This window comes from Sceloporus undulatus, chromosome 6, assembly GCF_019175285.1.
Source record: "Sceloporus undulatus isolate JIND9_A2432 ecotype Alabama chromosome 6, SceUnd_v1.1, whole genome shotgun sequence".
Lineage (NCBI taxonomy): Eukaryota > Metazoa > Chordata > Lepidosauria > Squamata > Phrynosomatidae > Sceloporus > Sceloporus undulatus.
Window position 1 is genome coordinate 134851917 of NC_056527.1, and position 14534 is coordinate 134866450.

Below are 14534 nucleotides of genomic sequence, written 5' to 3' on the forward strand. Positions count from 1 at the left end.
ATTTGCCATCTTGTCAATTTCAATGTATGGAGGCCCTATGAATGAGAGACATCCAAGTCACCCTGTTATCAGCAGCCCTGTTCAGGTCTGACAAACTAAGGGCCATGGCTTCCTTGGTTGAATCAATCCATCCATAGTCGGGTTTCCTGCTTTTCCTACTGTCTTCCATTTTCCCAAGCATTGTCTTCTTTTCCATTCAGTCACATTGTCTTGAAATATATCCTAAGTACAATAGCTTTAGTTGAGCCATCTTGCCACCTAGTAGTTCAGTTCAGATCTGATTTGCTCTATCACTCATTCATTTGTCTTTTTGTCAGTCCATGATATCTGCAGAACTCTCCTCCAGCATCAAATTTCAAATGCGTTAATGTTCTTCCTTTCATCTGTCTTTATTGTCCAGCTTTCATAATAGAAACTGGAAATACTGTGGCCTGGATGATTCTGATTTTGTTTTCCAGTGAAATATTTCTAAATTGTTTTAAATAACCACAGTACACTTTAAATGCCTAAGGCCTGCTTGAATAAAGTAATCTTTCCAGCTGATAGAAAAGCAACAGAGAAGCAGTTGAACAAGCCTCCTTTGGAATGCCATTGTTTGAGATTGCCCACCAAAAAGCCCATCATGCATCCAACCAGCTGTACATCCAATGAGAGTGGATTAAACTTATCATACAAAAAGGATTCATGGACTGTTAAGAGTTATCACTGTCTCAAGATACTTAGAGGTAAGTTAAAAGTCCAATGAACTCAGACGCACAAATAAAACAGTCATATTCATACAAATGAGAGGGAAAGAGAAAGCATAATGTTTTTGAAATCAATGGTAGAAGTGGCTGAGTACAACTTAGATGTTGTTTTGCACCTTCAGGTCATGGAGACCCTAAGGCAAACCTATCTCAGGGTTTCCTTGGTAAGAGTCGTTCAGATGGGAGTTGTCATTGCCTTTCTCCAAGACTGAGAGAATGTGACTTGCCCAAGGCCACCCAGCTGGTTTCTATGCTCAAGCAGGAATTTGAATCCTGATCTCCCAGAGTCCTCTTCCAACACTCAAACCACTGTACCACAATAGCTCTGCTTATTTTCAATTTATACATCAAACCTGAAAAATCCTGTTGTGTAAACATTTCAGCCCAGGATTTCCAGATCAAAACTGTCTCAGACTCTAAGATTCCAGAGCCCAAACTAAAACCTAGGGTTAGTCCCTTGTAGTATCAAAAGAGTCTGGATCCTAGTGAAGCTACCTATGTCATGTTACAATAGGTAGCCACTGAGCACGATACCTGTGATACTGTGGTATCAACCACAGATGCACAGAAAATTCCATTCAAATCAAAACTAAACACACAGATATGTGTGCACATACACCCTTTTTGATATGGCACTCTTGCCCTGAGTTTCCTCCTCAAGGACTGGAGAAGATGATCCGGACCCTGAGATCTGGGAACCCTAAAGCAGCCAGGCAATTCTGATCTGAATGTCCCTGCAGTTGCTGGGCAAGGAGTAAGGTGGCAACATGGGATGCCAGTTCCCACAAGACACATTTGGTGATTGCGGCACATAAACTATTTTCACAGCAACCTCCTCTTCCAGCCCAACCCATGATCTGTAGCACTGAGCACTGAAAATTCCCAGCTCCTGAACCAAACACGCCTCTCTGTTATGCTTTGAACAGCTGCCTGGTGGGGATAGGAGGAACAAAAATACACAGGTGCATCTTTCTTTTGTCACAACACAGCATCACCTGAGACAATGTACCTGTAGCCTGCCTCTCTACAATGACACAAGAGACACGAGAGCCTCCTTTAGGTTGGCGTTTGGCAAGCCTTGCTTTATTGTGCCACATCAGGAGCACAATAAAACCTATCTTGAAAATCATGCTCTTGAAGCACTGCAGAATGTGGTCCCCCCTCTTCTCCTTTGTTTTCACTGAATACACTCTTGAGCTGAGCCACAGCAAGACTGAAAGCACTTTTGAGACATGTCAGAAACAGGAGAGATCACGCTGATTTCTAAAAGAGGATTAGTTACCTCTTTAACCATGTTTCACTTGCCTGACATTACACAAAGCTGCATCCTAACAAAGTATGTTTAGGGATTATAGCTCCCAGAATCCTCCATCCACCATGGCCCCTTGCATTCTGAGCTTGTAGTGTAAAGAAGAAACCCACATTCCAGGTGGATAGACTCCATCAAGGAAGCCACAGCTTTGACTTTGCAAGACCAGACCAGGGCTGTTGATAACAAACTTGGAGGTTTTCTATTCATAGGGTTGTCATGCCTGCCTTGAATCCCATTGTGAGAGAAAGGTGGGATATAAATCTTTGAAATAAAATAATATAAATAAAATAAGTCAAAGCTGACTTAAATGCAATTATCTACATAAAGGTATCTACATAAAAATAACATTTCCAAGCTCAGTACGGCTCTCATGACCATTTATAACCTGTACCTCTGAAGACAAGGATTTCTGAAAACATTTCAAAGATTCAAATGGAAAGAATATTTGGTAATATTTTTAAGGGTTGAAAAATGTTTCTCACATAACAAGAAACATCTATTGACCTGGACAGACAAGGATCTTTGCAGTTCAACTCTTATTCTATCCAAAATTTGCTTGTTTGGGGTAAGAGGGAGGGGGAAGCATTATTCTACACAGAAAAAATATATATTATCTGCATGGAAAATGCAGCCTGTTTATGCACTTTTTTGTGCAAAACAGCCCCATGAGCTTTTGTGCACAGCATAAGTCTGGCACTGCAAATAGTCTTTGGAAAGTTTGAAGTTTTCAAGGAGGTTCTCACAGTAAGAAGAAAATTGCTAAAAGCCACTTGTGCCTTTCTTCCAGAAGAAAATTAGAAAAGAAATTACATCCTTAATCAAGAGAAGTGCTCTCTTGCAAATCTAAGGCCCAGGAGAATAGAGTCATTCAGATAGCCTGGACCTAAGAGTGACAAGCTCCCTGCTTAGCTGTGTTTTTCCATCACCGAAGACAGCCTTCCCTGACTCTCAGCTTATTCTTGATTTCTGAACTCCCAGATTGGACTTTTAGTTCCTACTTTCCTATGAAATGCAAAGGGAGAATGGCAGTGAGATTCAGTTCTTTCCTACTTTCATGATACCAGAAAATGTCCCACTGCACCACCTTCAGGAACTGGCTGTAAATACGCCTTCAGAGCTTAAAAGAAGAAACAGAGTGAAAATAAACCCAACCATCTTCATGGGAATAGGAATGGAAAAAATATTCAACAATATTTTTGTAAATAGAAAAATGGGCAGGGTGCAGTGATGGGAGATGGGTGAGGACACTGACAACCCAAATAAGAATTCAACCCTCCCCCCCAACAAAAAAAGCCCCTTTTCCTTCAGTTCTCCAAATTTCTAGCATTGCATTAGCATAGTGGCTTGAGTGTTGGACTATGAGTCTGGAGATCAGGGTTTGATTCCCAGCTTGGCCATGCTCTCAGCCTCAGGGGAAGGCAATGGCAAACCTCCTCTGAACAAATCTTGCCAGGAAAACCCCACGATAGGTTCACCTTAGGGTTGCCATAAGATGGAAGTAACTTGAAGGCACACAACACACACACACACACACACACACAGTTAAGCAATCTAGACATAAAAAGGAGGGAAGGAGATATAAATTTGAATCTTGCAAAGATTAGCACTCAAATTTACAACTGTGCCTGGATCAGCAAAATGCAATCTTCTGTCCCTGGTTTTATTTATCCATCTTGATCCCAGAGACCAATGAGCAAAGGATGACAGAGACCATAAAGTGAGCGCCACCAATTCCCAAACACAATTTCCTTATATGTAGGATCTATTGACTTGGGAAGCATTCACGTTACAGAACAGTAGCACAATGTCTCCTCTTTAGCTGCTGCGGTTCCAACCGATGGAGTCTTGGGGTTTGTAGTTTGGTGAAGCACTGCAGCACTCTGGCTGAGAATTGTTAAGACTTCTCACTAAATGGTAAATCCCTGAGATGGAACCATTACAGTTTAAGTAGAATAACAGTGGTATAATTCTCAGTTATTCCACTACTCTCCTTCTACCACATGCTATCCAATACTTTTTTGGGGAACTTATGACTCAGTTTGATCAATTCCATTGATCTCCTGCTACATCTTCATTACCTAAATTTCTATCATGCTACTCAGCAGGTGACCTCAGAAAACCTTCCAAGAACTGACTGGTATAAAATACCAATTCAGAGATACTCTTCTAGGTCAATGGGATGGGCTACGAAAAAGAAATCCATTTAGCTATTCTATCCCCACCCCTGTCATCCAAATACTTCAGGACCTTGGGTTTTAAACTCAGGGTTTGCTTTTGGCCTGCTCTATGGCCAATGAACAATTGATGTGCAAGCATAGAACTATGCAAAGGCTAAAATCAAGGTTGTTGCTGTTGCTGTTGTTTGCCTTCATTTCCCACTTCTGATGCCCCTTCATGGCAAGATTTGTTGGAGGTGGCTTGCTTTTGTCTTCCTTTGAATCTGAGAGTGTGTCACTTTCCCATGGCCGAGACAGGATTCGAACCCTGGTCTCCAGACTCATAGTCCTATGTTCAAACCACTATACCACACTGGCTCTAAAATCAAGATACATTTCCCATTATTATTGATGCATAGAGATGCCCCAGTTATGCTCATGACTCCATATGGTTTCTAAGGGTAAAGACAACCAAGTAGACAGATTCCCAACTGAAGACAAGTCTTATTGCATCACAAACAAAGAAAGCACTAGAATTTCATATAGACTGGACCAATTCCATATAGACTGAAATGAGAGTGGTCTTCCTAGTCTGGGATTCCATCTGGTCAACCAGATGTAATGGGAAATGCCCAGAGCTTGGAAAGGTTTTCTTTCTTAAGTCTACAGTCCCAAGAAGCTTCATACAGTATGACCAGTGGATGCTGGGAGTTATAGTTCAATAAGGAAAATGTCCCAAGTTCTAGGACTGCTAATACATAAGACACAAAACCAATAATGATCTCTGTTCACCTCAAAGGAAGGTTAAGCTTCCAGGTCAGGGATGTACAAAGTGCAGCCTTCCAGATGTTACTGGACTGTATTTCATATGTACAGAAAAACCATAACATATACATAGTCTCAAAATAGTAATGGTGGGATGATTGTCGTAATGAAATAAAAAAATATAAAACACCAATAAGTTACACAGTATACACCAAGGAGAAAAACATGCATGAAACACAAGCTGGATGTCCACATGCAAAGGACTTTACACACACACACACAAATGACACACGACTTAAAAAGTCAGCTCAACATGGATAAAGGCACACTTAATACTCCAGACCAACTGAGCAGGAGGAAAACATAAATAAATAGTAAACACAGAAAGGTTCCTATGAACATACACTCTTGGGCTGTTGACAAACCTTTTTGTCCATTTATTTGTTGGAAGCAGACTGTAACTTCTTGTAACGGAAACAGTCCAAAGTAGATGGCAAATAATTTAGAGATGACCACTCCTAGGAACTTTCTGTAGCCATTTCTTGGGTCACACTCTCCAAGCCTTAGAGGAAAGCAATGGGAAACCTCTTCTAAAGAAAGGTAGCCAAGAACACCCTATGACTGGGTCTGCCATAAGTTGGAGTTGACTTGAAGGCACATTTTGTTGTTGTTCTTGTGTGCCTTGAAGTTACTTCCATTTTATGGCAACCCTAAGGCAAGTCTACCCCAGGGTTTTCTTGGCCAGATTTGTTCGGTGGGGGGGGGGGGTGCTTTTACCTTCCACTGAGGCTGAGAGAGTGTAATTTGTCTAAGGTCACCCAGCGGGTTACCATGGCCAAGCAGGGATATGAACCCCGGTCCCCAGAATCATAGTCGAAACTACACAACTATAGAAGTAACTGAAATGTTATAGTTGCCGCACCAAAAGAATGAGTTTCCATTGTCAAGTTGCAACCAGAACATAACAATAGTCATGCCTTTATAATTACAAAAAGTGGTTAATTACAAGTAACTAACTGATGAAAAGAGTTAATTAATCTGTTCATGAAAGGAGAAAAAGCTGCCACAGTCTTCCAGAGAGAGAAAAAGAGAAAATCATCTCTCTTTTGTTGTTGTTGTTGTTGTTGATATATAGATGTGGTTGGCTGCCATGTCTGTGGGGCAGTGAATCTGCTCCAGATTTGAGACTGAACTTCAAAGGAACTGTCCAAAGTATTGAATCCTATCCTACAAAATACATTTGGCACATTACAGAGCAGAGCCAATGTTGTGCAGTGGTCTGAGCATTGAACTAGAACTCCAAGAGGCCAAGATTCAAATCCCTGATCCATCATGGAAACCCACTGGATCATCTTGGGCAAGCCACACTTTTCATCCTCAGAGGAAGGCAATGGCAACTCTCCTCTGTATAATCTTGCCAAGAAAACCCAAGGGTTGGGTTGTCATAAATTGGGGCTGGCTGCATTGACAACAATAATGAACAATGAGAGCCAAGGTGGTGGTGGGAGAGTTGGCCAAGAATTCTGGTCCACTAGGGTTTCCATTCTTGCTTAGCTATGGAAACCCTCTTGGTGTCCTTGGACAAATCACACTCCCTCTGTCTTAGAGGAAGGTAATGTCACACCAACTTGCCAATGAAACCTTAGGAGAGGCTCATCATAAGCTGGAGTCAACTTATGATAACCATGTTTTAATATGTGGAGGGATGTCATACTGGAGATGGAGCAAGCTTATTTGCTGCTGCTCCAGAGACTGGGACACAGAGCAATCGATTCATGCTACAGGAAAAGAGATTCCACCTCAACATTTGGAAGAACTTCCTGATGGTAAGAGCTGTTCGACAGTGGAAGATGCTGCCTTGGAGTGTGATGGAGTCTTCTTCATTGGAGGTTTTTAAAAAGGGGCTGGATGGCCATCTTTCAGGTCCCTGTGTATTCCTACATATCAGAGGGTTGGATTGGATGATCTTTGTATCCTCTTCCAACTCTACGATTGTATCATTCTATAAACTTGAAGGCAGATAGCAACTGTAACAAAAACAACAACTATAAACTCATAGTTCTTTTGCAGTTCACATTAAAGGCCAAACGTGATTCACTGTTCCATTGACATGGTAGCCACCAGTCATCCTCATGAGCTGATCTTCCAACAAAACCCCTTATTTTCTTCTTAATTAAAAGTCACCAATCCTACTCTGAAACCGTAGCCTCCAAATTGCAAACCAAATCCCTTTTTTCCAAAGTGTGAACAAGAGGAGAAGAAACAAGTTACATCTGAGCCCCCAATCCGAACTCAGAACCTCACGGCAAATGCATGCCGAGTCCTTGAGCCTTTATTACTGCAACCCTTCTTTCATCAGCAAGGGCTAATGAGACTCTCCTCAAGGTGCATCCTTGAAGTCTTGTTTGTTCTCCAAGAGAACACTTGTTACGAAAAACACAAATCTTTTAGAAACCAGTGCGGGAACTCCCAACAGACCCTCTCCAGCATGTGAGCTATCAAAGGCAAGGGAAGTTCTTTGAACAAGGTTTTTCATCTACGAAACACTTTGTTTAAATTAGAAACACCCCGTGATGACTCTTCTAAGGCACTTCATTAAACCCCACATAAGGAAAAAAAGAAAGGAGGAATGGGGAAGAGAGGAATTCAAACCACCTCCGTTGGATGAGATCTGACACGCAATGAGGGGTGGACCTGCACTCCTTTGTTATTTGCAGACGGATGGTTGTCAGATATTTCTGGTGCTTTGTCTTGTTTTTTAAGGCCGGTGAAGCAGGAAGAAAAACAACCTTCAAAAACATGTTGTTGGGTTGTGCGTGTGTGTTTTCTTAAAGGACCTGCCTCTGTGGAAGTTCTTCCAAATTCTGTTTGTAGAACTCTTTTGCCTGTTTCACCGAGGAGAGAGGAACTCTTTCAGTGGTCTCTCCCTCTGCGTGAAAGAGAATTTTATTCAGTAATCTTTCTTTTCCCTACTGTGTTTTATACTTAGTTTTTTTTTCACCTTTTCAACCGCTCACCCTGTTTCCTTAAAATTGCAGGGCTGAGAGCTTGGCGGATTTGAGAGAAGGTTAAAAAAAGTAACTTGTGAAAAAAAGAAGAAGAAAGAAGCAGAAACCATAGGCAAGGCGTTTTAAGGGATAATCAGGCTGGTAATACGACACCTTGCAGAGTCTTACTATCTCCTTTGATCCAAACAGAATGATGGGGCTGGAAAGTTCATATAATCCTTCCAGGATCCCTTATAGCAAACTAACATTTTGGAAAACAATAAATCCAGGAAGATTTTGACGACTCTTTGGCTGCTAATGGGGAAAGTATAGCTTACTAAGGACAAAGAGGAAGATGGGTGTCAGCATCACCAATCTTATCATGAGTCTTTGATGCAAAGACAAGCCCTTATGGAGATAGTTGCTGGTTTGCTTCCCCCCCCCCTCCAACATGCATGAAAAGGTTATGCTTCCCATCAGCCTCCTCCAAGTTTTATTCAGTGGTAAAATGTATTTTAATAAAAATGAATCCTAAAGATTTCTGTAGCATGATTTCCATGTGGAATCATTGGGTCAGCTCTGGTAAGGACTTGAATGGGAGACCACCAATGAATACCAGGTGCTGTTGGCTATATGTTTGCAGTGATTCCCAAACTTTGGTCCCCCGGGTGTTCTGGACTTCAACTGCCAGAAGCCCTAGCCAGCTTGACCAGCAGTCGGGAATTCTGGGAGCTCAAGTCCAAAATATCTGGAGGACCAAAGTTTGCAAACCACTGTTTTAGAGGAAGGAACTGGCAAATCACCTCTGAGGATACCTTGCCTAAAAAAAACCCTAGGAAAATCATGGGGTCTCCATAAGCCAACAGGTGGTTTAGAGGCACATGCAATCTCACACAGATCCTGCATACCTCCAATTGCCCTGATTTGGTGGACACAGTTCAAATTAATTCTCTGCCATCCCACTTTTTTCCACTGCTTTTTAAATGTCCCAGTTTCTCTCTCCTCCACTCCTTTTCCTTCTTTGCCTACTTCCATTGCTGCAATCTGAGTTCCAAATGCAAACTCAGCAGCGAAGAGACAAAGGGGTGGACTCTTGTCCTTCCCATTAGGCTCAGGCAAAAGCCAACTGCTGCAGCTTCTCCTAGTTTATGGGCTCTTCCTTATTAATATTGTTCACCATCCTGACCACACTCTAATGTTGCACATCCACACAGGTCCCAGTTTTCATCCGTGACATGTTGGAAGGTATGATACGATGTGGGATAAATTTTAAACAGCTAGAATAAAAAAGATAACAAATCAGCTTTGGAATTGCAATGCCAAAAAAGACAGGCCTCCAAAATCTAACTCTTTTCAAACCCGTTCTAAAGCCAGCCTTGTGCTTTTTCCAGAGCAGAACACCTGGCATCTTTCAAACTGGGTCAACCATTTTCTGGATGTTTGATCTCTTGGCTTTGACTTAAAGAAGCATTAACACACCGTCTTTGGTGCTGGCAGGGCGACAGACCTCAGTTCCTGTTTTTAAGTGCCTCGCATGCTACCAACTCATGTACGTTTTCAACGCAAAAATCTCTTGCCAGATTTTATATCCTGTCTATGGTGAAGGAGCAATGAGTTTTTTAAAACACACACACATATTTCAATCTATAGCTGAATTAGCAATAAGATTTAGGTCAAAAGATTTCCAGTTAATATCAACTCACTCATCAAGTCACAGCATGCCTTCTGTGAATCACGGCCCACACCTAAGTCTTTAGAACAAAGTTGGGGAGGCTTACAACTTATAAGAAGGAATGTTGCTAACTCTGGTGAATGTTCATCCAAAAATGTTGTCTTCTCATTTAATTTTTTTTATAGTCATTACTTTTCCCACTTTTTTCTTTTCAGGGATTTGGGGAGTGTTTGTCCAAATAGGTATCTTTCCCAAGATCTACTTTTCCCAGTATAGAGGGTAAATAAATTGGAAAACAAGCCTAATTACCCAAATGTAAGCAGATCCCATCTTATCTTGGAAAATAAGCAAATATCAGCTCTGGTTAAATGTTGGATGGGAGACCACCAATGAATACCAGGTGCCATAGGCTCTATTTCAGAGGTTGGAACTGGCAAAACCAGATCGGAGTCTTCCTTGCCTAAGAAAACCCTGTGAAATTTATGGGGTCACTATAAGTTGACAGATGGCTTGAAGGCACATACACCCACAAAAAAAGCAAACAAAATGGTGCTCAGGAGTTTAGGAAGTTCCTTTATACCAAACTAGTTGTCCGTCTGTCCCAGCATCATCCATTTTGGCTGGGAGCAAATCTCCAAGACATCATGAAGAGATCTTTCCTATCAGTTGCAACTTGAGATGGAAGAGAAGAAACCTTGGACTAGGGATGGAATTCTTCACTGATTCCATTCTTTGAGTAATTTTCTTTCCACTGTGAAAATCTCTTTGAAAAGTGTGCAGTTAAAAAAAGATTTTTTTGGACTACTGCCCACTGAATACCTTGTCAATGCCTTTGTTGGTAAGGATTTGTGAAGGAAGAAGCCCAAAACACCTTGGTATCCAAAGTCTGAGAACTGATGGCATAAACCATGATGAATTGCAAAGGCACTTCACACGGAACAAAGAATTGCCCTCAGATAAACTCCAGGGTGGGAATGGAAAAGGCTCAGTCTATATCTGAGTCTTTACAACAGGTGGAGAGATAAGCTTTCGTCTACTATAGATCTCTGGATAATTTGCAATACACCAAGATGGATTTCTGACTCCCAACTACTCACAAGTAGCAGCAGCAACATGTCTTTCCCACACACACCCTTCATTATACTGTTGTAGGTCAAGAAAGCTTGGAGTCATCACAAGTCAATTTCCGTGGGGAAGGACTGTGAGCCCCATTGAGTACCAGAACTCAGAAGTGTGGATCATGCTGTATTCCAGGTGTTCCTGGACTCCAGTTCCCATCATCCCAAGACAATGTAACCAATGGTTAATAGTTTTGGGAGTCAGCGTCCAACTCCAACTGTGCCTATGTCTATATTTCCTTTTTCTTTCCAACTTTTTTTCATGAGGCAGATATTTTGTAGATATTTTTTTAAAGAGAGATTTTTAAAAGCCTGTTGCCTGTTCTAGAGTGAAAGTCCCTTTCAATAACTAGAGCCTTACTCACCTTGCAGTGCTATGTCAGGACAAGTAGAACCGCCTGCTACAACTCTCTCTGCTACATAGGTATGAAAGGCAAAGGTGCCATGTCTCCCTTTCATTTAATCATCTTCCCAGTGACTCAAAAGCTGTGCCACATAAATTACCTGCTCCTCTCCTCTTCTCCTTCAGGAAATCCATCACATTTGTACCTCTTCGTCACCTGGACCTTGTAAATTGTTAACTGAAACTGTCATCCGACGTGTGCAATTTTGGCAAAGACACCCTTGAGACTGTTGTCCCATCAGTGTCAGCTCAAGAAATATACACATCACATCTTTCATTCCCTCTGTAGCTGCTGTAGCTGCTATCCACATGCATATCACCCACTTCTCTAGCCTCTACAGACACAGTTGCCAGATGTCCAAACATGCATGCCCCAATCCAGAGTCTGAAAAAGTCCTATGTTTGAACTTCAACTCCCAGAATCTCTGAGTAAGCATAGCAATGGGGCTGAACAGACTGGGAGTTGTCTATTTCCCCCCAAGCTCTGTCCAAAGTTGTTTTGTTTTCCAAATGTCAGAGAGAGACATAAGAGCCATCTGAAATTTCATCCTTTTGTTTTTGCTGCTTTGAGGAATGAAGCTGGAGCACTGTCCATTGTAGTGGCATTATTAAAGTATGTGTTCCATGCCTGTCCTTTTTCTAAGGTTGCGAGAGCCACTGTGGCGTAGTACTTTGAGTGTTAGACAAAGAGTCTGGGAAACCATGGTTAGAATCCTCACCCATCCAGAGAAACCCTTGGTTGACTTTGGGCAAGCCACACTCTCTCAGCCTCATTGCCAGAGGAAGGCAATGCCAAACCCCTTCTGAACAAAAATTGCCACCAAAAAAACATGATATGTACCTTAGGGTCACAATGTGGCAGAAATGACTTAAAGGCTGACAACAACAAAAAGAAAATTAAGCTCACATATGCATGTTCTTCACCTGACTATTGGCAGCATTGAGCGACAACTTTAACATGTGAATGAACCAGCTATATAGACTTTCATGAAACATTTACCCCATATTTTAGTGCAATCTGAGCTCATACATTTGGGCACAAATCCAAATGATGAATTATGCCCATACCAACCAGGTTATCATAGAATCAACAAGAAAGGATAGCCCTGCAAACGGAATTTGAGATAATGAGATATATTAGAAATGGGCACTTCTCTTTGGCTTAAAATGCATTTTCCTAGTGGTGAGGAGGGAAGAGTAAAGTTTTCATAACATCACAAAAAACAAGAAATAAAACAGGACAGTACCTCCTTGCCAGATTTCTCAATCTCTACTGTCACAGTGGTGTGGTTCTTGTGCTCCTGGAACATGCAGAGATAGCAGATGCAGACTTGGTCAGTCTGGCAGAAGAGCTCCATCGTCTTGCCATGCACAGGGCATTTCCGGGCTTCAAAGTCCTTGATGGGATCTAGGAGCTGGTGGTCTCGGAAAGCTGCCCCTTCCAAGTGGGGCTTCAAGTGGAGCTCACAGAAGCTGGCTTGACACACCAGGCAGGACTTGACAGCTTTCTGCTTGTTGTCAATGCAGGAATCACAAAGGACCTCTTCCAGGACTCGGGGCCTGGAAGTGGTACTCCGGCTGGCCCTGTTGTAGTTGCTTCTTTTGACGTCTCCTGATTCCCCGAGGGAGACTGTGGATTTCCTTAGATCGGAGATCGGCCCACTAGAATACAATGGTTTTTTCACCTCCCCTTCATTAGCAAAGGGCTTCTTCATTTCCATATTGAACAAGGACTTCCTCAGATCCCCTCTCTCTGGGAAGGTCATTTGGGATCTCCTCGTTTCCCCTAGCGGGACATTCGGGAAGTTGGGCTTCTTAGACTCCCCAGACTCCATATTGAAGTAGGTCGACCTCTTCTCATCGGACGATTCAACAAACTGGATGATTGGTCTCTTCCAGTCACCCCCAGCATAAATAGAATTTTTCAGCTGGCCAGTCTCCATCGAGGGACTGGAGTTGTTTTTGTTGACGTCTTTTTCCCCTCGATTTGGGCTGGTGGCATTCTTCCCTTCTTCTCCTCCTTCCTTCTTAGGAGAAGTTGGGTTCTTCCCTTCCTCTTGCTTTCCAATGGTCCCATTTGTCCTTGCTGTCTCCATGCTGTAGGCTTTTGGCTAGATTCCTTTGCTCTTTGCTTTCTGCCCGGGTCTGCAACTTAGGAAACAGTCAAATTTCAACCTCACCTGTCTTTGTCACAGAAACGTTGTCGGCTCTTCTCCCAGCAAGGAATGGAAGAGGAATACACTGAAGGCTCTACCTAAATGCCACACCTGGAAATTGGGGAGGAGAAGGCTAACACCTGAATTATACTGGGCAGAGCCAAGGAGAGAGGGAGCGAAATGTTACAAAAGGCATCAAGAGATCCAGCTACATAGATAATTATACAAGACCGCCCCACCCAGCCACATTCCTGTTGAACCAGGTAGGGGAATGAAGAACTGTTTACGTGTCAGCTTACTTACTTACTTTATTTATTTATTTCAAAAATAATTTTCATTAAGAGACTGCAGCAACCAGTTTGTCCACCTATTTTGAAAGTGAATTATCTGTTGACGGCAGACGGGGAATGATCTGTTTGAAGGCCTGGGCAGTCTATTAGATACAGAGTAGTAGAAGGCCATTTAGTTGGGTGGGTCACTTGTGCGTATGTTCATGCAAAGAATGCGACTTGTAATTCAAATGGAGGCAGAGTATTTGGAAACCAGGTAGCTCACCCAAGACGCTAGAGGAGAGCATGTCAGCCTCAGTTCTCAAAGAAGTGGAAATCAGCTGAGTGCCATCTGAAGTCTCCATGAGGACAGAATATAAGAGCAGTCGAGAATTTCAAGCTTTCAAGTGCCATTTTTAGTGCCAATAAGAGGCTGGGTGGCAATCTGTGGGGAGTGTTTTGATGACGTCTTCCAGCATGGCAGAATGGGGTTGGAATGGATGACCCTTGAGGTCTCTTCCAGTTCTAGGATTCTGTTATTTCAGACATGACGCTTTGAACTATTGCACTTTAGTATTCATCTCGCTTATGGAGGATAAAAATTGTTTCAAATCTGCACACGTTCCATTACAAGAGAGAGAGAGAAAGACTGTGCTAACAATGGCGGAGATACTATCATCCAGCCTTCACAATACATGATACTGAAAATATATTGTTTTTGCTAGTTAGGGGTGCACAACTCTGACACCCCAGTCAGCAAACTGCAGATACCCATCCTATATGTTTATTCCTATTAGCTGTAGATCTCTCGCTCTCCGAGTCTCATGTGCACACAAAGAGAGAGAGTTTTCTTCTGTGAATTGTCCTCCTATTTATCTGAACACCCAGCTACCTTTTAAAGCTTTTAATAGCTGCCAGGGCATTTCAATAAATAAGGACGTTATGGGTTT

At 42.3% G+C, this 14534-nt stretch overlaps 1 protein-coding gene across 1 annotated transcript in view; it reads right to left on the bottom strand.

Annotated features, from left to right (window-relative positions):
- TRIM29 (tripartite motif containing 29) overlaps positions 1-13344 on the bottom strand; it is a 46775-nt gene extending 33431 nt beyond the window's left edge. The window contains exon 1 of the mRNA XM_042475746.1: positions 12407-13344. Within this exon, the coding sequence (XP_042331680.1) occupies positions 12407-13255 (849 nt within the window). The 5' untranslated portion in view covers positions 13256-13344. The remainder of the gene's footprint in view (positions 1-12406) is intronic.
- Between the last annotated feature and the right edge of the window lie 1190 nt (positions 13345-14534).